Source organism: Euleptes europaea, chromosome 12, assembly GCF_029931775.1.
Source record: "Euleptes europaea isolate rEulEur1 chromosome 12, rEulEur1.hap1, whole genome shotgun sequence".
Taxonomy (NCBI): domain Eukaryota; kingdom Metazoa; phylum Chordata; class Lepidosauria; order Squamata; family Sphaerodactylidae; genus Euleptes; species Euleptes europaea.
Window position 1 is genome coordinate 16,475,541 of NC_079323.1, and position 23,546 is coordinate 16,499,086.

At 40.3% G+C, this 23,546-nt stretch overlaps 1 protein-coding gene and 1 non-coding gene across 2 annotated transcripts in view; both read left to right on the forward strand.

Annotated features, from left to right (window-relative positions):
• DYNC2H1 (dynein cytoplasmic 2 heavy chain 1) overlaps window positions 1-23,546 on the forward strand; it is a 200,093-nt gene that overhangs the window by 21,837 nt on the left and 154,710 nt on the right. The window contains exons 14-34 of the mRNA XM_056858874.1: window positions 1,200-1,340; window positions 1,427-1,525; window positions 2,384-2,523; window positions 2,672-2,900; window positions 3,984-4,111; window positions 5,142-5,257; window positions 6,716-6,843; window positions 9,143-9,292; window positions 11,001-11,206; window positions 12,682-12,837; window positions 12,929-13,043; window positions 14,336-14,506; window positions 15,161-15,543; window positions 16,030-16,162; window positions 16,254-16,371; window positions 17,006-17,118; window positions 17,209-17,328; window positions 17,944-18,094; window positions 19,946-20,148; window positions 20,980-21,162; window positions 21,604-21,786. Of these exons, the coding sequence (XP_056714852.1) occupies window positions 1,200-1,340; window positions 1,427-1,525; window positions 2,384-2,523; window positions 2,672-2,900; window positions 3,984-4,111; window positions 5,142-5,257; window positions 6,716-6,843; window positions 9,143-9,292; window positions 11,001-11,206; window positions 12,682-12,837; window positions 12,929-13,043; window positions 14,336-14,506; window positions 15,161-15,543; window positions 16,030-16,162; window positions 16,254-16,371; window positions 17,006-17,118; window positions 17,209-17,328; window positions 17,944-18,094; window positions 19,946-20,148; window positions 20,980-21,162; window positions 21,604-21,786 (3,366 nt within the window). The remainder of the gene's footprint in view (window positions 1-1,199; window positions 1,341-1,426; window positions 1,526-2,383; window positions 2,524-2,671; window positions 2,901-3,983; window positions 4,112-5,141; window positions 5,258-6,715; window positions 6,844-9,142; window positions 9,293-11,000; window positions 11,207-12,681; window positions 12,838-12,928; window positions 13,044-14,335; window positions 14,507-15,160; window positions 15,544-16,029; window positions 16,163-16,253; window positions 16,372-17,005; window positions 17,119-17,208; window positions 17,329-17,943; window positions 18,095-19,945; window positions 20,149-20,979; window positions 21,163-21,603; window positions 21,787-23,546) is intronic.
• On the forward strand, window positions 17,420-17,491 carry TRNAG-GCC (transfer RNA glycine (anticodon GCC)). The gene has a single exon. It is a non-coding gene; the product is annotated as a tRNA-Gly (tRNA).

Consider the following 23,546-nt stretch of genomic DNA (forward strand, 5'->3'; position numbering starts at 1 on the left):
TTTCAAGTTTAAGAGTGGGGTGAAAACTAGATAATTCAATGGTTAATCTTGTTTAGAATCTTTCACTTACTCTAACAGTATTTTAAAAAGTCTATGTTTTGAAAATGACAGTGTCAAACAGAGGAGTTTACTTTGGAAAAAATAGGCAATTCAGAATATTTTGGTTGTTAAAATGGAGCACTTTAGCTTTTAGGATCCTGATTCTTAGGGTTCTTTTGTGCTAGCCATCGATTCTCTGGTATTAACAGTACCCACCTTTATTCCTGAAAATTCTGGTGATGTTTCTTCCAAACCATTGCATTCCTGTTTGTTTTTTTGTTTTTTTAAAGTGCTGGTTTATTCATAGCAATCTTTGGAGCACGTTTTGCAAGTGCTGCACAATCCTTTCAGATGTAAACAGACGTCATGCTATTATCTCTAGCGGCCTTGAAGTGTGGCTCTTGATGTTCTTTGTAAAGATATTTAACCCTGCCTACCTATATTTCCTTCTTCTCCTTTATCATTAGCTGTTCTAAAATTCCATTTGCCATTGAGTTCAAGTTGAATATGAGTGAGTTCCATTATACTTTCATGGCAAAACTAGGTGAAATTGACAGAGGATTTGCCCCTGATACTTCAGCTCTGCCTTGAATCTTTAGGGGGATTTCAGAGGTGAAAGTGGTAATATTTGTCAATTTCACCTCCTGGGTTTGTTTCCCACCAGTGCTAGCAGGTACCCACTGCTTTTGATGAGGGGAAAAAAACCCTGAAATTGAAAAGGCAATTTGGAAAAAAAAGTGATGTGAAAATCACAAATCCCTTTATCTGTTTCAACTCATGTTTTCTCTGAATGGTACAGCAGCTGTAATGATAGGGAAACTCTTACACAGAAAGAGTGGGTGGGTTAATTTCCATTAGCATCAGTGGCTTTCATTCTTTTGGGAGGGTGACTTTTCCTTGGAGCATCAGTAGCATAGGCTATTCTGTGCAGAGGAAGGGTGGCCACAGTTGAGGGTTCCAATTTCCTTGCATATCTGTCACTGTTATCTCTTTTTTTCTATCTGTCTCTCTTTTAATTGAGAATAACCAGAGTTTCTTACTTTCTTGTATCTTTTTTGTGTAGCCATAAATATGCAAATGTGGATGATTTGTTCAACTTTATGAACATGCAGAAATGTAAACGTTTGTCACTTAACCCCAACGATTCCTTCCTTTGGTAGCACTCAAAGTCTGAGGGGGCAATAACTTGGGATAACCCCAAAGTTTTAGAAGCATATATCAAAAAGCTCCAAAGCGCAGCAGAACGGCTTGCCACGGAAAACAGGAAGTTAAGAAAGTGGCACACTACTTTTGCTGAAAAGGTATTTTTAAGCTATTGTTTCGTTTCCATCTTTCTTTCTACCTGGTTGTTGACAAGTCTTAATGTCTGCTAAATTCTTTTTGATAGGTTGTTGGGCTAATGAACATTGATCTGCTTCGGCAGCAGCAACGCTGGAAAGACTGGTTACAGGAGCTGCGAGCTGTATTTTCTGGCCTGGAGGCTCAAGTATGGTTTCATTAGTACCTATATCAATTTTTGTTATAGCATATAATATTATAGCCTAGTGTTGTTAATTTTTGATCACCTAATATAATGGGCATGCTCCACTGATACTGTAGATAATAGGTATGCATCATGACTAGTATCCATTTTGACTAGTAGCCATGAATAGCCTTCTCCATGAACATATTCACCCCCTTCTTAAAACCTTACAAGTTGGTAGCCATCACCACATCCTGGGGCATGGAGTTCCACAATTTAACTATGTGTTGTGTGAAGAAATACTTCCTTTTATCTGTTTTGAATCTCTCACCCTCCAGAATATTGTCGAAGGCTTTCATGGTCAGAGTTCATTGGTTCTCGTAGGTTATCCGGGCTGTGTAACCGTGGTCTTGGTATTTTCTTTCCTGACATTTCGCCAGCAGCTGTGGCCAGCATCTTCAGAGGAGTAACACTGTTACTCCTCTGAAGATGCCGGCCACAGCTGCTGGTGAAACGTCAGGAAAGAAAATACCAAGACCACGGTTACACAGCCCGGATAACCTACGAGAACCAATCTCACCCTCCAGCTTCAGCAGATGACCCCACATTCTAGTATTATGAAAGAGGAAGAAAATAGGGAATAGCTGTGCTATTCTCACTCTCATATATAGTGAGAGGTTAGATTGTGGTGACAGGATTGAAAGGGTACCCAGAAACCATTTCGTGTGGTTATTTGTTCTTATGCAGAATATTCTGTAGCTACACCATCTCTAAAGATGCCTGTACAGTCTATTCTTGAAAAGGAGAAGTGTTCTGTTTGACGAACTGATCTTATAATTGAGAATGCTGATATATCTGCATTCTAATACTGTTAAATCGTAGGGTTTCCTTTCACGTGACATGAAAGCTTGGAGACTGCATTGGAATCATCAACTATACAAAGCCCTGGAGCATCAGTATCAGATGGGTTTGGAGGCGCTCAATGAAAATCTGCCAGAAATAAACATTGATTTAACTTACAAGTAAGATTTTTTTCTCCTGTTGGTAAAACTGATGAAAGATCCTTGAGTTTTCTTATCTACCGATGGCATAATTGCTGTTCTAAGATGTGATTTGAGGATGAAGGCCTGAGAAATACTAGTCCTAATGTATTTTCAATTTTTTTTCCAGACAAGGGAGATTACAGTTTAAACCTCCTTTTGAAGAAGTGCGAGCACGATATTACAGAGAAATGAAGAGATTCATCTCTATTCCCAATCAGTTCAGGGGAGTGAGTGAGGCAGACGAGGAGTGCATTTTTTCCGTCATGACCGAAAGAAATGCAAGTGGATTTCTGACTACTTTCAATAAAGCAGAAAACCTGTTCAGAAGATTGGCAGAAGTTGCAGACCAATTTAAGGTGCATAAATATTTGCATTTGGTTCAGGGACTTTTTTAAGGATGAGTATTTTACCCGCTGCTCAATACTGACTTGTATTAATTTGTGTTTATTTGAGATAAACATTAATCTCCTGAGAACCTCTTCATACTTCATCTGGTAGTAATGTTTGTTTCAATGCCACTAGTATTATTCCAGTGTTTCTTGCAGGAAATATTAAAGGGCAGAAATGCCTATGTCTAATTTAAAGGGCGAGAATAATTCCTAGTCAGATGTTACCAGTGTAGTTAGGAGATGCTAAGCAGTAGCATTTGACTCAGAATTTGAAAAGGTGCACAGGGAAGAGCAGGAGCAATAGCAGACAATCAGATGGAAGAATCCTGGTGAGCATGTGTACATCATGTTTGAAATGTATTCTGAAATACTACATGAAGGCAAAATTCAGTTCTTTGCTGTGTGAATAGAGGGTGTAGAATCCAGTATGTACAGAGACTCCAAGGATGAAATACATAGTGCATCTCTTCCCCCCCCCCCCCGCTGCATCATATCTGTGAAAATCTGGGGTTTTCTGGAATGGTGGGTTGTGCTGGAGGTCATCCTGTGGGGGTTTTACAGCACTTATCAAGGATCAAGCATTTGCCACGGGACTTTCTGCAGGCTGAGAGAAGTGGAAAGGCCGGGGAAATGGGCAGCGCAGTGTCTTCTGGGTCTTGTAAATACTCTTGAAACTGCCAAGCTCATGCTGTTCTCTTCTACCCCCCAAAAAACACAGTCTGATGAATGAGCCCTTTATGCCCCAGAGCATAGGGTGTCCCCATCCCCTATGGGCAGTGGCTGGTGCACAGCTGCATGGCTGCACTTCTGAGACTCAGAGGTTTGGGTTGTACTGTGATGTATTATTTACCCATTTAATGCGATCTGAGCTTATGTAAGCAGCAGCCAACTTCACCAGATGCATGTGAAACTCCTGGTAGGACCTACCGTAATTAATTTGCCTACTTTGAGAAGATAGGATGTTGTAAATAAACTGTGCTGAGTAGCTAGTAAAATAAGATCTTTTTTCTTCTCTTATTTAAAAAACCCACCATTAATGCTGTGGAAAAGGACTGGGTTGTATTGGGACAAGTGGATATGGAAGCAATGGTGGAGAATCACCTTTTTAGTGAACAGGATTGGGAAAAGAACTTCAAAGCACTGAAAGTGAGAGGGAAAGAAGTGGAGCGTCTACCAAGGTATTGTTTCATGGAAGAATTATATGTGAATAATAAGTCTACCCGATGGGTAATTTTTAATAGCATGAATATACTTTTTAATATCAAGCATTTTCATTCTGCCGTTACTTTTTTCTGTGGAATATAGTTCCAATCTTAGACTAAAACTTCTCAAAAGGTTCTCATTGACTTCATGGGGACTGGATGCAGCACTAATACAGACTGTGAAGGATATAATTTTAGTGCTTGCATGCACACAATGAAAGGTTCACTGTGAAATATCGAACTCATACGATTGATTTGCAGTAACCTGTGACGTCTGAAATTCCCAAACGGGTTGTGAGTTAGCTAGATCTGCTAGTATTGGAGTGGTAGCTTAAGCTAAGAATTAATTTTGGCTAGTTCTGGCTCTTTGTAGAAAAAAATTTTTTTCTCTGCGCAGCTAGCTACACCTAACATTGGACTCGATGGGGAGCTCCTGTGGGAACTTTTTTTGAGTCTCTAGCAATGACAAGATATTGCTGGATTGGGACTAATACTCTCAGTAGCTGTAGAATATTTTGTTTCAGTTATGTATGTAGGGCTAATATTTTGCAGCTTAATTTAGAAACCATTGTACAGTTAAATTCCTGATTTGTTCCGGCATGCTAGGGTTGTGTTTGTAGATAAATGGAACTATAATGCGATATCCAGCACATCTAAGATGACATCGCTCAAAGAATTTTGGGGTCTGGGTTATTGTACCTTGGTTGAAATATGACAAAATGAGATAGTAACTTTTATCTTTGGAGCCCAGGCTTGTGTGTGTATATATAATTTTTTCAGGATGAGTATAACTTTTAATTATTCCAAGTAAATTTGTCATTTTTTTGCAATATATTTCTGTACTTCAGCATGAATGATTTTAGTTGCTATATATTCAAATTATAAAACAGTATGAGATATGAATCAAATTTCCAATGTTTATTTTAAACTTTGCTTAATAATGTGAACTATAACAATTAATGTTCTGTCTCTGATTATTTGAAATCTACTGTCTCAATTTTTGAAGCACCATGAAAGTAGATTGCATAATTGTAAACTGCAACCCTGTGAAGACTATGGTTGATGATCTTATCCAGAAGTTGTATGATGTTCTTGTGATGTCTTTAAGAAAATCTGTACAAGGTAATATACAGGGGAGAGAAGTTCTCTTTTTGGAAAGTAGTCGTAAATAGTTGTTTGCCCTTTCATGCTTAATTGTTCCATCCGTAAACACTTGTTTGTAATTCTATACTTCCCAGTAAAGTGCCATTGATTTCAGTGGCTTCATGCAGTTTTAATCAAAAGATCACCCTCCACAGTGTTTTGGACTGAACTGTTAATATTATTTTACTGAAGGCTGGACTTTATGTATAGTTACAAACTTGAATTAAAAGCTGTGGGTAAACTCTGCCCTCCTGTCCCCGTTTCCCAACAAAAAACAAAAGTGCAGTACAAGGCAATTCAAGGGTTTCTGTTCTGTTATTTATGGGATTTTTTGTTTGTTTGGGGAGGAGGCAAAGCTAAAGGAATTCGTGCTCCCCACTCCTTTCCCACTTGCTCTGTGAGACATACACCCTTATACCTTATTCTTAATTTACCTTTGTGGCCTAAGTCTTTCAGTCTAGCCCAGAATGCTTAGTATATAATATGTTCCTTTTTTCCTATGGTAAAAATTAAGAAATCAGGTGAATTTTGAAAGGTATGAAAGTTGGCATGAGTACTTTCAGCCAATGAGCCAATATCATGTAGAAGCTAGAGTGTCATGGTTCGTTCCAGAAGATCTGGATTCAAATCCCCAGTCTGCCATGAAGCTTACTAGGTGACAGGGAAAACCTTTAAGTAACATCACACCTTTGTAGGAATCACCAGAATCTGCAGTTTCCGGTGATGCTTAGAGAGACATGCGTTACTTCTGGGTTTCCCCCCAAAACGATGTAGCACTATTGCTCTGATGCTGCCCCCTGTTCCCGCCCCCACTAGACTCCTGCCAGGGGCCAGCAGGTGGCTGGTAATCATAGAGTTGGGAGGGACCACCAGGGTCATCTGGTCCACCAGGGTCACCCCCTGCACAATGCAGGAAACTCACAACTCCGTCCCCCACATACCCCCAGTGCACAGAAGATGGCCAAGATGCCCCCCCTCCCATGAACTGCCCAAGTTCATAGAATCAGCATTGCTGAAAGATGGCCATCTAGCCTCTGCTTAAAAACCTCCAGGGAAGGAGAGCTCGCCATCTCCCGAGGAAGCCTGTTCCACTGAGGAACTGCTCTAACTGTTAGAAAATTCTTCCTAATGTCTAGATTAGAAATTCTTCTGATTTTAATTGTAACCCCATTGGTTCTGGTCCGACCTTCTGGGGTAACAGAAAACAACTCAGCACCATCCACTATATGACATCTAATGCTAGATGATGCATGGATGTCACTTCTGTACTGAGAAAGTGTGTGTCTTCATCAGCTAAGCACCATCATATGTGGCTTACATAGAGTATGAGCTAGCCATTTATGGAATGATTACATCTGAAATGACCTATAGAGGCTGTTAATTATTTTTTTAAAAAATTAAAAACCGAATACATTTGTTTTTTTTATTTGTCTTTAGCTCATCTACATGAGATTTCTTCATTCCTTAACGATGCCATGGAAAGTTTAATAACCAGGCCCCAAAGTGTGGATGAAATAGCGCAAGATAATATGAACTATAAAAACTTAACAGAAAAAAAAGGAGAGGTAATCTTTTTCTACGCCATTAGGAAATATATTTAAAGTTAGTCCTAATGGTTCTGTTAACAGTCACAACCCGAACGCCATGATTTTTATTCAGGAAAATTGTTCTGTTACTGGACTCTTAGTTTGTAGTACTCCACTTGTTTTCTCATAGTTGCATATTTTATCGTATTTCCCCCTCTTCAGCTCATTGATATTATCCCGCGTCTTTTTTGGTGGCTTATTTTTCCCCCTGTGTCCCTTAAATAAGGGCAGCAATGTTTGGTGTTAAAAATATAGGGGAAGATCTCCATGGGAGGGTTCCACAGAGCAAGTGCATCCATAGGCGTGCCTGATACATTTTTCTTCTTTGTTCTTTGATCAGCAGGCTCTCAAGCCATATATCACAAACTATTTGTATAGATCTCCACTGTTTCAAAAGTGGAGCATGGGTGGGCTTCTTGTTGACCTGCATTAAGCCTCCTTAGATATACAGAAGTAGTTATGTTGTTCTTTGCTCCCAGCTCACAGAAGGGTATAGTACATTCCACAACCCGTTCCCTTCACAGAAGTTAGTGGGGTATTCCAGGGTAAGGAGATTGTTGACGGGAGCCGTGACATAAGCTCTGTGCCATGAAGAAAAAGGTCCCTCCCGTAATGTGTTTACAACAACACCTGAAAGGCTTACTGCCCCTTTCCCTTACGGAAAGGCAATGATAAAGAGGCCACATGTCTCTGCAGTTAAGATAAAGTGTTGGATAAAACTGGGGCTCAATCCATTCCACAGTAGGCGCAGTGCATGAGCACAGTTCATGAGCATTCTTTTATCCCTTCCTACGTTGGCATGCGGGACCTCTCTCCAAGTGCCATCCCAATATGTAGAAGGTACCTCCCACGTCTCTCCAACTCTACCCTTAAGAAACGCATGTGGGCATTTTACCTGTGGAGGAATGGATGAAACCCAGCTTATGTTAGAATTGCCAGATGTAAAACAAGAGAGTGGTCATTGTGAATTCTCACTGCTACAGTTGCATTGAATGGAAAATAATGTATTTTTCTGTTAAGATAATTGTGTGTGTTGGTTGGCATTGAACCATCTTTGTATATTTACTGACATAAATAGAAGAATTGGCAACTGAAGTCAGAAATACAACATTTTTAACTCTGTGGAAGCTCTAGGTGTTAACAAAGCCCAGGAATTTCCACAGTCTGTGTATGTAGCTTGGGCAGAAATATCCTTTAAAGAAGCTATTTAGAGACTGGCAGGACTATCCTAAGCATACCTTTCTAAGTCAGTTGAATCATTGGGTTTAGAAGGATGTAGCTCTGCTTAAGATGACACTGCCTGTGTCAGCTGTGGTTTCTACTTTTCCAGCCTACTAAACTGACATCTGAAGCTTCAAAGTGCACAAGCTTTATTAATTTGGCTTGCATTAATAGCATTTTCAGCGTTGGTTCAACTTTTGCAACTATTTGCATTCAATTATATGAGCTACCATAGAAAGCCGTTAGAGACCCTGTAGAAAAGTATATTACACTAGGGATAATTCTCACAAGCTGTTGCTTTAGGCTAACACACGGAAAGAAATACTTCCTTTTCCAAGTCAGTTTAATTTTAAAAGGTATGTTACATTAGATCCAAGTAGATTTTTTTAGATGATGAAATTTTCTATTCTTTTTTCAACGTATTTTTTTTCTTTTGAACTTTGTTTTTAGACTTCTGGTTGGTTCTACAATCCCTAATTCCTGAGAGAGCCAGCGTGGTGTAATGGTTAAGAGCGGTGGTTTGGAGCGGTGGACTCTAATCTGGAGGACCGGGTTTGATTCCCCACTCCTCCACATGAGCGGCGGATGCTAATCTGGTGAACCGGGTTGGTTTCCCCTCTCCTACACATGAAACCAGCTGGGTGACCTTGGGATAGTCACACTCTCTCAGCCCCACCTACCTCACAGGGTGTCTGTTGTGGGGAGTGGAAGGGAAGGTTATTATAAGCCGGTTTGATTCTTCCTTAAGTGGTAGAGAAAGTCAGCATATAAAAACCATCTCTTCTCCTCCTCCTCCTACCATTGTTTATTGAGTGTCCCATCTTGTTGATTGTATTGACTTACTGTGTGTAATCCACCATGAGTCCAAGTGAGAAAGGTGGACTATAAATAATGTAAATAAATAAATGTGCTCTTTATTTGTATGTTGACCAAAAAAAATTGATTGATGTTCTGCTTCTTAGCAAACAAGATAAAAGCAGAATATAAATCTAATAAAAATCATAAGAGCGCAGGTTTCATTTATATTGTTAAACTCCTCTAAAATCTTTTTATTTAGGTTTTCCTCCTGTTTCAAGAAGCAGAAGGTAAAAACAAGCTTCTTCGGACTGTGGCTGGTGGGGGCATTGACACAATCAGCAATCTGCGAGCTACATGGGACAAATTTGAATTAATGATGGAAAGCCATCAACTGATGATTAAAGAGCAGGTAAGTTGGGGTGGATCACAAATATCTTTTTTTCCAGAGTCAGGATAGATGGAGGAGGAAGTTGGGAGGGTGCGTTTGTTGGTCCCTGTCTATTGTATTGGAGAGCTGAGAATATACACGTGGCAGTAAGGTGTGCCTGGGGGATGAGGGTAGGGCAGAATGTTATGAAAATATGATCAGTATAGACAAGTAATTGTGAACTCTGATCCTGAAATGGCTTAGTCCTCCGAGGGCTGTCTGACACATTGCATGGAACCAACTGTGGATTTGCCACCAAGTGCACAATTTGGTAGGAAACAGAAGCAAATGAACTTTTATGATATGTATGTTTTCAAACATTGGTTTGTTATAGTCACAATTTACATTTTTTTGGTGTGCAGTAGTAATATCTTGACATGTAAAGTAGCACAGTTAATAAAAAACAAATAAAGTACAGTTAAATATAAGTGGGGGACCCGCAAGGACTTGTGGGTGGCATTTCATTTTTTCCTCTCCACTATTTTCTCTCCCCTTTTTCTGCTTCCTTCTCTCCCTCCCACCAGTCATCCTACCTTAATGAACACATGAAGCTGCCTTATACTGAATCAGACCCTTGGTCCATCAAGGTCAGCATTGTCTACTCAGACCGGCAGTGGCTCTCCAGGGTCTCAGGCAGAGGTCTTTCACATCACCTACCTGCCTAGTCCCTTTAACTGGAGATGCCGGGGATTGAACCTGAGACCTGCATGCCAAGCAGATGCTCTACCACTGAGCTATGGCCCTTCCCTAATAATCTACCCTGCTGTCTTCAGCTTTCCCTCCTTCACCCCCCCGGTAGCCTAGATCTGGGAAAGCGATGGCCAAGTTGCGTGTTGAGGAACCTTCAAGGACTTGTATGGGGCCCTTTACTTTCCCTGTATCCCTCTCTGCATTATTTCTTCTTTCCTTCCTCCTGGCAGTCCCCATATCCTCATCTTTTCCTGCTTCCTATTTTCCTCCCCATACACCAACCAACCTACCTGTCATCTGCCTACCATCTTTGGCTTTATTTAATATTTAATTACTTCACATACACTATCTTTCTCCCAATTGGGGGCTCAAAACAGCTTACATTGTTCTCTCCTCCATTTTATCCTCACAACAACCCTACGAGGTAGGCTAGACTGAAAATATATTATTTTCCCAAGGTTACCCAGTGCGCCTCTATGGCAGAATTGTGATTCGACCCTGGGTTTCCCAGATCTTAGCCTGGCTCTCCCAGATCTAATCACTACCCCACACTGGCTTTCATGGTGTAGCTGCTCTTGAACAGTAGCAAGCAGCCAGTCCTGGTGAGACATGCGGTATCAAATAGGCCAGCGGTTGCTGCCAGGCCTGACCCTGGTGAATCCTCCCTCAAAGGCCAAAACTACCCTGGAGATCCTGTCCTTTCCCCCTACCTTTCACTGACAGAAACCAGTGCTGGCAATACTGTTGCAGTTTTCTAGCAACAGCCTCAATGGCCACTGACTTTCCTTGCCTTTTTTGCGGAGTGGGAGAGACAGAGTTCCCATATGTGTGCTGGCCTCTTTTGTCTGAATGTGCGTGTCGCTGGCTCCATGTAAATAACTGATATGATGCAATACTGAAAGGATATGTTTTGTTTTTGATAGTTTCCAGTACTTTCATAAACTGCCAGAGACAAGGAACATTAAGATGCATATGTATATATATATATATTTTTTTTAAGGTTGAAGTGATGAGAGGTAACGTGATGTCTCGTGTTAACATGTACCTTCAAGAACTGGAGAAATTTAAAGCACGCTGGGACCAGTTAAAACCCAGTGACGATACAATTGAAACCGGTCATCATGATATGCTGCAGAAAAGCGCTCAGACAATAAAGGAAAAGAAAGCTGAGTTTGACGAACTTGAGGACACAAAACAAAAGCTAATGTGTGTTTATTTCTGTAGATGCATATTATTACAATTAGGGGTGTGACCAAAACTTGTAAATACACATTATTGAAAGCAAATTAGACCATTGGTGGTTGCATATAACCATACTATGCATAAATTGTGATTGTTAGTTCACACAGAATATGTCCATAAATTATTGGATAGATAAATGGTTGCAACTTTGTAAACCAAAACACAAATCTGCAATGGACATCGTAGATTAGTTAATACCTAAATGCGGTGTGGAAGTTAATGTTTTTGTTGATGAGGTGATTTTAGGCATTCTCTGTTGTCTTCCATCTCCTTTCCAGGGGGCTCCATCTAGCTCTGAGCCCTGGAGTACTTATACTGTTCAGACTCTTCTTAGTGTGCACTTTTGGTGTTTAAGGGAGAGGGCTGTCCATGTTCCCATCCCCCTAGTTCATATGTTTTGGGTCTGAGAGGCTAGCCTGCTCCCAAGGTGGTCCCTATCCCTGCTCCCCAGGCCAAAGTACTTCTGAGTAGCTGGCCTGAGGAGGCCCCACGTCACCATTCCAGTAATGCCTAGATGGCCATCTGTCAGCAATGCTGAATCTATGAACTTGGGAAGGGGGGCATCTTGGCCATCATGGAGGGGGGCATCTTGGCCATCTTCTGGGCACCGGTTGTGTGTTGGGGAGGTAGTTGTAAGTTTCCTGCATTGTGCAGGGGGTTAGACTAGATGACCCTGGTGGTACCTTCCAACTCTATGATTCTATGCCTCAGGCTGCTTACTGGTGTTCGCTAATTTACATTAGAATAATTTGTGTGGCATCTGTAAGCAGTAACCAATTGAAGGATCCTAATAAGCACAGTAAGGAAAACTGGGTGTAAGTGTCAGTAAGTAAAAATCCCTCATTCCCATAGTTAATTCAAGCCAGGGGTGGGGGGGATCCTGTTCAACCTGAAAAGTTCACCCTATAGTGCAAAAAAATAAATAGTGCAATATCTGGAGAGTGCCGTTCAGGGCAAAAATAATATTGGTTGATATAGCTGGCATGGGCCTGCCTCCCAAGTGGAGGCCAGGGTGAAGCAGAGTAATGCTGACATATCCACTTCCATCCCCTATGCTTGCTGATCAACTGAGGGAGTAGGAGGCAGGGTTTTGTAACTAATCTTCTAGGGTATAATGATAAGATGATATAGGTATCAGCTACCTTTTCAGCCAACGGTTAGGGAATGAAAGGATCTGAAATTCTCATTGGCGTTGAATAAATGAGGTCTTTTAGTATATACATTATAGCAGTTTTTAATTTTTCATACGCCCAAGGGATAATCAAGGTATTTTCAGTGGGGAGAAAAATTCCCGGGACCAGTGAATTCTCTGAGACACTATGATATAAAGTCAGTCGGTAGTGGTTTGGGATGCTGTCTAATCCCCTCAAACTCTCTAATGGAACAGTATATCAGCTTGATTTTGAATGCAGTTGTATCAATACATTTTTCTTCTTCAGAAATGACTGCCATCACTTTGACTTAGAAGAGCCTGATTTCTTTTTGGCTAATGAAGTGCGTCGAGACATCGAGAATTGTGCGGAAGTTTGGGCGTTATATGAACAATTTTACGATGGCTTTCAAGAAAAAGCCAATGAAGACTGGATTACATTTAGGTCTGGCTTTGTTTCCAAACTGTTGTGTGTATTCCTGCTTTGTGACAGTGCTTGTATCATGATGGACTTGCTTACGTTTGTATTTGTGCAGGAGCAAAACCTACTTGTTTGAGGAATTTTTATTGAACTGGCATGACCAATTGAGGAAGATAGATGAGCACACCATAATGACAGTGAAGCTGCAAAAAGAAGTTGATAAGTACAAAGTAAGATCCTTCAACATGAAAGTGAAATAAAGCATCTGAGATCAGCTAAACACTTGTGAGAGAGATTGAGTAGATACATAATGGGCCAAATCCTACTGGCGGAATATTCCCCCTTCCCTCAGTAGCCCCTAAAAATATTTTGTCAGATATCGGGACTCATGGGCAAAAGCTGCATGGGATGCAGGAAGGTTAGATTGACAAAGGAAGGTTAGATTGACAAAGGAAAATGCCAACAGAAAGCTGATATGATCCATATCATGCATATGGCTATATAATTCTTGAGATCGATTCCAGACATTGGGCACAATAATCTATTAATTTTTGTTAAAATATTATATCCCATCTTTTCTGTGCCTCCAGGCAGTTTACAAAACATAATTAAACTATCACAATTTAAAACCAATAAAATAAACCCCTATATAATTCCCCTCCCCACAATACAGTTTATGTAGCACATTACCAGTGTTAAAAGTGCTTAACATATATTGTTTCTGTGGTTCTTACAACGGGCCTTTCAGGGAGGCCAGAATAATTATCCCCATAGTGTTCATGGTGGGATGAGGGTGAGAGAACAGTGGTGGATTTAGAAATAGCTAGCTATCTGCCTTGTGAGTAGGATGAGATTTGAGCCATACTTACTTTGTTAGGCATTAATGTGGTGATAATTTTTCATTTTGCTTTGTTTGCTTATTAAAGTTGTTATAAAGATTTGTTATTTATTATAATTTATGCAAATTTTTAGCCTGCCCTCAATTCCCAGCCAAGCTGGGCCCAGGGTGGGTGTTGGGAGATAAAAACCAGGCTAAGGCCACTGGTGCAAAATAGGTAAAAATATTTTTTTATTATTATTTAGAATAGAAATTCCCAATGCGTTTCGGCCAAGGGGCTTCTTCAGGGCAATCTGTAGTTATTGCAGTAGTCCTTCAAATGAGCATAGGGAATTTCTGTTCTGAGTAATAAAAAACCTTTTTACCTATTTTGCACCATTGGCCTTGGCCTGATTTTTATTGCCTGTTACTGGTGCGGCCCTTTTATTTCTCTTTGGAAATATTTGTTAGTTTATCATGGCTCATTACAGTAAGCCTTCTGAAGTATTTTTATACCTTGCTTTGTTTAAAAGTGGTATGAGACTATTACAAAAGAGGTAGTATTGTTAGACATTACTAGTGTAACTAGTATCTTTTACTAGTGTGTATTAAGGAAAACTTAAATCATGATATCAGGATGTAATAATCTCTACATATTCCATCCATCTAGGTATGTTCAGAAATTATTTTATTTTTTTTCCACAGATGGCAGTTCCTGTCCTGAAGTATGTTAGAGGAGAACACCTCTCTTCGGATCATTGGCTGGACCTCTTTCGGATTCTTGGTCTTCCTAGGGGCACGAGTCTAGAGAACCTGTTGTTTGGAGATCTGTTAAAAGTAGCAGATGTCATTGTGGAAAGAGCAGCAGAACTTAAGGTAGTTTTTCAAGTTCTACTTCAGGCAATTTCTTAATAGTTCAGTCACCTGTTCTGCAATATACTGAGGTTCCCTGAATGGTTTATCTCAGGCTCAGTAAATAATATGTGATTAAAATGTACTAAGATGGCTTTGTGAGCCCCGTGGCGCAGGGTGTTAAGCTGCAGTACTGCAGTCAAAAGCTCTGCTCACGACCTGAGTTCGATCCCGACAGAAGTCGGTTTCAGGTAGCCGGCTCAAGGTTGACTCAGCCTTCCATCCTTCCGAGGTCGGTGAAATGAGTACCCAGCTTGCTGGGGGTAAAGGGAAGATGACTGGGGAAGGCACTGGCAAACCACCCCGCAAACAAAGTCTGCCTTGGAAACGTCGGGATGTGACGTCACCCCATGGGTCAGGAATGACCCGGTGCTTGCACAGGGGACCTTTACCTTTACCTTTAAGATGGCTTTGACATAGGCCTAATTTCTGTCCCTTGGCTGAATATCGTTCTGGATATCCAAATACATCCAAAAAAGTACTGATACATTTGGACTGGAAATATCCAAACGCACACCCCTATATTGTATTTATTTATAAATTGCATTTAATAACTGAAACCCCTCTTTCGGTATAACCCTTTGGTTAAAAATGTGTAAAATTTGTGGCTTCAAACAGGATTTGAACAGTCGGGCTCATGGTGAGGTCACAATCCGAGAAGCCCTCCGTGAACTCGAACTCTGGGGAGTGGGCGCCGTCTTTACGTTGACAGATTATGAAGATAGTCATGGCCGGATGATGAAACTGATCAAGGACTGGAAAGACATAGTCAACCAGGTTGGCGATAATCGCTGCCTTCTCCAGTCGTTAAAGGATTCCCCGTACTATAAAGGTTTTCAAGATAAAGTTTCTGTTTGGGAGAAGAAACTTGCTGAGCTGGATGAGTACCTGCAGAATTTAAATCAGATTCAGAGGAAGTGGGTCTATTTGGAACCCATTTTTGGTCGTGGAGCATTACCCAGAGAACAGGGCCGTTTCAACAGAGTAGATGAAGACTTTAGGTCAGTATTATGTTGCATATATCTTTTGCTCAATTTGATTTCAAAACATCCTTCTCAGTAGAATAATATAAAACAGCAGCATAAAATGTGTTGCAAATCTCAATACATGACAGTCTTTCCTAGTATTGTGTAGGGGTTAGAGTGTCAGACTAGGATCTGGAGACCCAGGTTCAAATTCCCATTTTGCCATAGTAGCTTTCTGTGTGACCTTGAGCTGGCCACACACGCTCAACCTTACCCACCTCACAGTCTTGTGAGAATAAAATGGAGGAGAGGAGAACAGTGTAGGCTGTTTGGAGTCCTCATTGGGGAGAAAAGGAGGGTATACATAAAGTAAATACATAAAATACATTTATATGTTCTAATATTCTTGGACTGAATTCGTAGCTTTATAACAAGATAATTATTTAGGTGCTAATATATGACCGTTAACATTTAGCCTAAAAAAAACAATATGTTTGCACACCATGATGTTTCTTTTTAAAGATCGATATTGGCTGATATCAAGCAAGACAACCGAATAATATCCTTGAGCTCTCGAGCAGGAATAAGAAATGCCTTGATGACTATTCTTGACCAGCTTCAAAGATGTCAAAAATCCTTAAATGAATTTTTGGAGGTAAAATTTCTAATATTAATGTAGTCCTAAAAGTATAGAATCTTAGCTCCCAGCTGAGACATAACACAAGGGGGTTGTTTTTTTTCAACAGGAGAAGCGTTCAGCATTCCCCAGATTCTATTTCATTGGGGATGATGATCTTCTAGAAATCTTGGGACAATCCACTAATCCTTCTGTTATTCAGTCTCACCTTAAGAAACTCTTTGCTGGTAAGCAGCGATCCGGTCCATTGCAACATTAGTGAAGAGATTTTATATTAGTACAAGGATCTTGTGTGTGTGTGTTAAGTGCCATCAAGTTGCTTCCGACTCAGGGTTGCCATGAGTTGGAAGCGACTTGACGGCACTTAACACACACACACACACAAGGATCTTGAACTTGTGCACATGTGGTGGTTGCCCGGCTTTGCGAAAGAATCCACAAAGGTTGCTGTCCCACGTGCCCACCTTTTGGGCATTAGAATCAGCTTTCAGTTTACCAACAATGCCCTGTCTGGTATCTTGAAGCCTATTTTTAGTTGCCCACAGTGGTGAGGAAAGATTGTTAAGAAGCTTCTGTTTGCCCATGCAAGGGAGAGATATTTTAATGTTTTCTTAGAATTGAAGACTTCTGAATCACCTTTAGTTACAATAACCTTCCCTTAAAGATTTTAATTTTATGTGTCCTTTGGGGACATTCTGCATGTGGAAAATTGTAATGTCTGCTTCTATAATAGTGAACAAAATCCTTTTTTCAGAATTATGCTTTTTAAAATTCCTTTTTATTGAGGCACTCCTATATTAATGTTATAAAATTTTAAATGAACTTACCCAGTTGTAAATACTGTCATACTTTAATTAACAGGAATTCACAGTGTAAGCTTTGATGAAGATTTTAAACACATACTTGCAATGAAATCTTTAGAAGGCGAATCTGTCCCTTTCAAAAATAAAATCCTTCTGTCCAATGATGTTGAGGTAAGAATGTAAGCTTTGACATAAAAATATTTGAGGAAAAAAATATTTTATTATTTGTAACATCGGTCTGTTTTTTTTTTTAATTTTCAGATTTGGTTAAACAAACTGTCTTCAGAGATGAAGGAGACACTGAAGCAGTTATTGATCAGCTGTGTAACTACTGGAAAAAAATCACATGGTTCTATTGATCCGTCACTTTTCCCCTCGCAGGTAAAGATACTTTTCCTCCCTTACAACACAGTAGGTATTAAAATCATGTAAGAAGGAACTTCCTTGGAAGAACAACTGATTTAAAAACAAAGGGGCTGTGGCTCAGTGGTAGAGCATCTGCTTGCCATGCAGAAGGTCCCAGGTTCGATCCCTGGTATCTCCAGTTAAAGGGACCAGGCAAGTAGGTGATGTGAAATTCCTGTGCCTGTGCTGGAGAGCCCCTGCTGGTCTGAGTAGACAATACTGACTTTGATGGACTAAGGGTCTGATTCAGTACAAGGCAGCTTCATGTGTTCAAAGCACTTTTGCTATGCACTTACAATCTTGCCTAAAATGATTTTTAAGAAGTGTGTTTCATTGTGTTTTTTTAGTTAACCTTTGAAGGTCATGTATAGTTTGTACAGGAAATTCTATTAAGAGTGGGAAAATGTTTAGCAAAACAATATAAACATTATTCAAGTAGCTGGTGCCACAATGTAGGCTGGGGTAGTAGCTGGGTCTTTGCAAGAGAGAGGAGGAGAAAAAAAATGTGCACTGAAACTAGGATTTATTGAGGGAGACCAAGATTGAGTCTGGGAGCTGAATTGTTGCTTATGAGTTCTGTTTTCTCAATAGATTCTTTGTTTGGCTGAACAAATTCAGTTCACTGAAGATGTGGAAAATGCAATCAGGGAACATAATTTGCAGGAACTAGAATTAGAACTAATGGCTAAATTGGAGCATTATACCAGCATAGATACTCATACAGAAGATTCAGGCAACTCAGGTATGGAAGAAGATAAAATGTGTTTTTAGAAGATTTGAAAGCACATGTTTGTGCCTGACACACTCCTTTACTATAGTATTAATCTAATGGCTTTGATCCTGTCTAAAACTTACGCTTGCAGGGAAAATGATTTTCACCATTTCTCCTTTCATACTAAAGACCTCTATTTTACCCTGCTCCTGTGCCTCCTAGAGGTAGGGTTCATCAACCCCTGGGGACAGGATTTCAGAAGGCATGAGAACCTCCTGTGGTGTTTTGTGGTAAAAATGCCTCTTTAATCAGAAAACATAAGTAGGATCCAAGCCATATTATTATGTTATGACTTTGTATTGGTTGCTCCTGTTCCAAGAACTATCTAGCATGAAATATTTTACTGATGTAGCATGTGGTTGAAATGCTGTTAAGTCTTGGAAACTGGTACAGTATATGGTTTATCACTGATTTCTCCACTTAACTGATGCTGTAAACCAGTCTTGTTAGACATAATGCCCAGTGACCTTACTGAGTCCACTGGGGGCTTTATTGTGGCCTGTGATACCTCAGTGTAAAGAAATAGAAGAGAACAAAAAGGAAGAACAAGAGATCTGTTCCCCAAGCTCCTAGAAATCAAGGGGAAATTTAAAGCATTGGCTAGGCATGCTGAAAGATAGACACAGAAATACAATAAATGAGCAGGTCAAAATAAATAAAAGGTGGGACCAATACACTGAAGAGATGAGAGGATGACAGATTATTTCAAACAAGAATCTTTTGAAGAAAAACCTGCAATTTTAGAAAGTGAAGTGAAAGCTGCACTGAGAGCAATTGGGAGAAACAAATCACCAGGAGTAGATGGGATATCCATAGAGCTATTCCAAACCACAGAAACGGAGTCCATCAAAATCTTAACAAGAATATGCCAAAAAATATGGAAAACAAACCAATGGCCCACAGACTGGAAATGCTCAATCTACATTCTAGTTTCGAAAAAGGAGACATCAAGACTGAAGCAACTTATTGGACCATTGCATTAATTTCTCATGCAAGTAAAGTACTGCTCAAAATCTTATAACAAAGACTTACTGTATATGGAACGAGATGACTCAGATGTTCAAGCTGGATTCAGCAAATGAAGAGGCACTAATGATCATATGGCAAATTTACATTGGTTCCTGGAGCATTTCAGAAGAAAATCATCTTGTGTTTCATAGATTGCAGCAAAGCTTTTGACTGTGTGGATCATGAAAATATATGGTTGGTGCTGAAGGAAATGGAGGTATCATAACACCTGATTGTTTTGATGCGCAACCTATATTATGTGCAAGAGGCTACTGTTAGGGCAGAATATGGAGAAACAGAATGTTCTCAGTTAGCAAAGTTGTCAGACAAGGATGTATTTTATCTCCCTAACTCTTTAAGAAAAGCAAATTGAATTAAGATGAAAGGAGTGAAAATTGTAATAATTTGAGATATGCAGATAACTCCCCATTACTGGCAGAAAATAGCAAAGACTTGAAACGACTCCTGATGAAGGTTAAAGCTGAAAGTGCCAAAGCAGCATTAAAGGTGAACATCAAGAAGACAAAAGTAAATGACCACTGAGGGATGACATAACGTGAAGAAACTGAAATGATGAAAGGTTTTCTGTTTCTACTACACACACACAGGCATGATATCCCTCCATACTTTGTGAAAATTACTAGACTAACTTCAGGGTTACCTACTGTCAACATGCATTGTTGCGTTGGATTTATTTTATGGTCATCTTGTATTTCTAAGCACTTGAAAAGTTAATAGTGGAAGAAAGCAATATGATTAAAGCACCAATTCTTTTAAACTACTAAATGCCTCTTTAAAATTATTTCCCCCCAGAATCTGGAATCCTTGAGCTGAAGCTTAAAGCCCTTATTCTTGATATTATTCATAACATTGATATTGTGCGACAGCTGCACGAAGCCCAAATTCATAGTGTTGATGACTGGGTGTGGAAGAAGCAAGTAAGATTTTATCTGAAGGACCAAAAATGCTACATTCAAATGGTAGATGCTGAGCTTCAGTACACTTACGAATATCAGGTACATCTTTTCAATTGAATTTTGGAGGCATCGTATTCTAATCTAATCATATATGGTATCTATCCTCCTTTCATTAAAAATACTGCGTATTTTATTTTGATGTCAGATTAAACTTTCTGGAGCCCCAAAACTGCAGTTATCCCATTCCACTTGCTATATATAATAGGGTCTTATTCATAATGTGGCTCTTATACATGCCAGATAATCTGTCATACCTTTAAAATATTTTGGCCAGGAACCAAAAAAACTATCTTAGATATGCTCGGTGAAAAAACTGCTTTTCATTGAACAGCAGCCTCCTCTTTGTTTTGGAAGCTGTTGTTTATGTGCCGTGGTGACTTTGTTCCAGAAGGCCAAATTCAGAGTTTTCTTCGGTGCAAACGTGGTTTGGATCTGGCTTTGGATCCCAGCCCCTTGGCTCTCTCTAACCCTTATGGGCTTCTGTTGCCACCATGCCTCGTGTTCTTGTTACCCTCTCGCATTCTGCTACTACTTCTGCCTGTTCTCAGATGGTTGTGGAATTAGGTCTCTATTTGCTTTTAATGTTGTTGATCCTGTTTTCCTTAATTATATAACCAGTTTTCACATTTTTTTCAAGAGATTCCAAATAAGTTGTGCAGACATGAACTTTTGCACAGTATGTACTTTTCACTTAGCTGACATCCCTTGTAAGGGTAGAAAGGTGGGATATAAATTTTGTTAACAGCAATAGTCGATAATTAGTCATTTGGACTTCACAATTTTATTGCCTGTGTTAGGACCAAGCAGTTGACCTGTTTATGTGTTTAAATGATGGAATACTGACCAATACTGTGCGTGTTACATCTTTAGGGTAATTCCCCAAAGCTTGTTTATACGCCATTGACTGATAAGTGTTACCTCACACTTACTCAAGCTATGAAGATGGGCCTCGGAGGAAATCCTTATGGGCCAGCTGGAACGGGCAAAACGGAATCTGTAAAGGCTTTGGGAGGACTACTCGGAAGACAAGTGTTGGTTTTTAATTGTGATGAGGTGAAGTAACCCCCATGTTTGTAACTATTTTGGGTTCGTTCAGGTGTTACTTCCATCCTGCTCAGAGACCTTTCTGTATAGAGAGATCATGACCACCCTTCTTCTTTTTGCCTCCAATCAATTCCCACCCCCCTCATAGCAATATAATGTTCAATATAATCCCTGAACAAGGAACTTCCATATTCAAGTGAATGTGGACTCTTCTGATTTGGGTGTCATCTTCTCTGCGCAGTGTGGGAAACAGGTCAGAAAGTGGGTAAGCCCAAGACTTACTCCCAAATTCTCCGTCTGGGACTAGGTGGCAAAGTAATGTCTGCATATGACTAGTGAATCTTTTTTTACATCTTCCCCCCAGCTCTTAATATTTAATGTAGCTTGTCAGATAGGAAAGCTGCGCACTGAAAAGTAATCACGTCTGAAGTAAATTTCTCTTATTTTAAGGGCATTGATGTGAAATCAATGGGCCGGATATTTGTCGGTTTGGTGAAGTGTGGAGCCTGGGGCTGTTTTGACGAGTTCAATCGGCTGGAAGAAGCCGTACTGTCTGCCGTTTCCATGCAAATTCAGACAATTCAGCATGCTTTGAAGAAACATCAGCCTGTTTGTGAGCTACTTGGGAAGGAGGTAGAGTGCAACATCTTACCCTTTTTGCAGTTATTCTCGCTTTTGCCATAGAGGAAGGCTCCCTTCCTAGAGTCAGTTTTGTCATGCTGTTTCTTGCTAGCAGTGTGATGTTTCTTTTGTTTTCTGCTTGTGGTATTCTCTAATGAACTGATACGTAAGGGCTTCATACATGGAGGGGCCACCACTGGCACTCACAAACGGCTCCATTTCTGTATTCCGAACCTCTTGTAAACTATGTTTTGCATCTGAAACAGAAATTAAGACCTGGCAATTGTCCTAATCCTAAACTATCGACAATTCCATGGACTGCATTAATTAAAATTCTCCATATGTTTTGCATCAATACCCATTCTTCTGTGGTTCCAGAATTTGGAGGTACTGTGCCTTGGTTGCAGACAGATTCGTTACTTAAAGCAGTGAAAAAAGGAAGCAGCTTCCTCTTAATTCCCTGATTGGTCTTACCTGGCCTCCCGTACAGCTAGTATTTTTGACGTTGCTCTTTCAGCACTATATTTAGTCAATATTTTCCTTACTCTCTCTCCTCTCCTTAGCTTTTAGGTTCAGTTAGGCCCTTCCCATCAACTCAGTGTAGAGGAAGAATCAGACATGCCTCCTTATTGCCTGAGCGGTTTTCTTCTCAGCGCTGCTTCCTCTCACCCTCCTCAAAAGTGAAAGAGGCAAACTGTGATGAAATCCTCCTCCCCCTGTTCATTCTTCTCCTTGTCTCCAGCCTGGAGCAGCTTTTGGCAGCAACTGCATCGAATCATACCTCAGGGAGGAGAGGATTTGGCAGGCTGTTCCAAAAGATGTGCCACTCTTCCCTCAGGGTTCATAAAAGGCTACCAATGTTTCTTTTCATATTCTGGTCAAGACAGAATGGGCAGCACCAGCTTGTAACATGGCCTTTCAAGACTGTTTTAAAAATTACCACCTGCCACCAGTGGGCATGTCGGATAGTCTACCTCAACAACGACTAAGTAGGAATTACTACCAAGTATCAACAACAAGCTAATTCTCAGAGTTCCGGAGAAAAAAACAACACCCTGTTGGAATAGATGCTGTAGTATTGCTGGCATTTCAGTGGCCAAGTAGGCCAATGGCTCCCAGATCTTCTATGTTGCTCCACCCAGGAATACTGGGATTTTCTTCATTGGAGAGATCTCATGTCTGAAGGCATGGTACTGCACCCTCAGCCAGAACATCTCCAGCTTACTGCCTGGGGGTTGAGCGGCAGCACTGGATTAAACTAAGCTTGTCAGGAAGCCTCCTATCATCTTAACCTCTTGAAAGTTCTCAGTACATAAAATACCAGGCTATGGCCATCTGTAGAATCTAAGGGCACAATAGGAGGCAATCAGTTTCATGTCATTTTTACATATGTAAGTTCCTGAGAATTCAGAGAGCCCGAAACACTTTTTTTTTTTTTTTTTTTTTACAATGGGATATTTAATGCCAATGTTTTTTTAAAAAATAAAAAGCTCCCTAGTAATGGGACAAAATGACTGCCGCAGGGACAATGGCTGCCACGTGGGCTGGAAAATCCGAATTTCCCCCCACACAGAGCAGTCGTCCTGGATTTACTGTGATCTTTCCCAAAACTTCAGAGCAAACCAGGTTTGAGAAAGACTGGAGAAAAGCTGGGGAAACCCCTGGATGTTCATGAATGCATCACAATGCTGTGGGGATGCTGGAAAAAAACCCCACTTCCCGAAGGCAGATAATCTGGCCTTAGTCATGTCTTATCTGGTGGTATGGCTTTT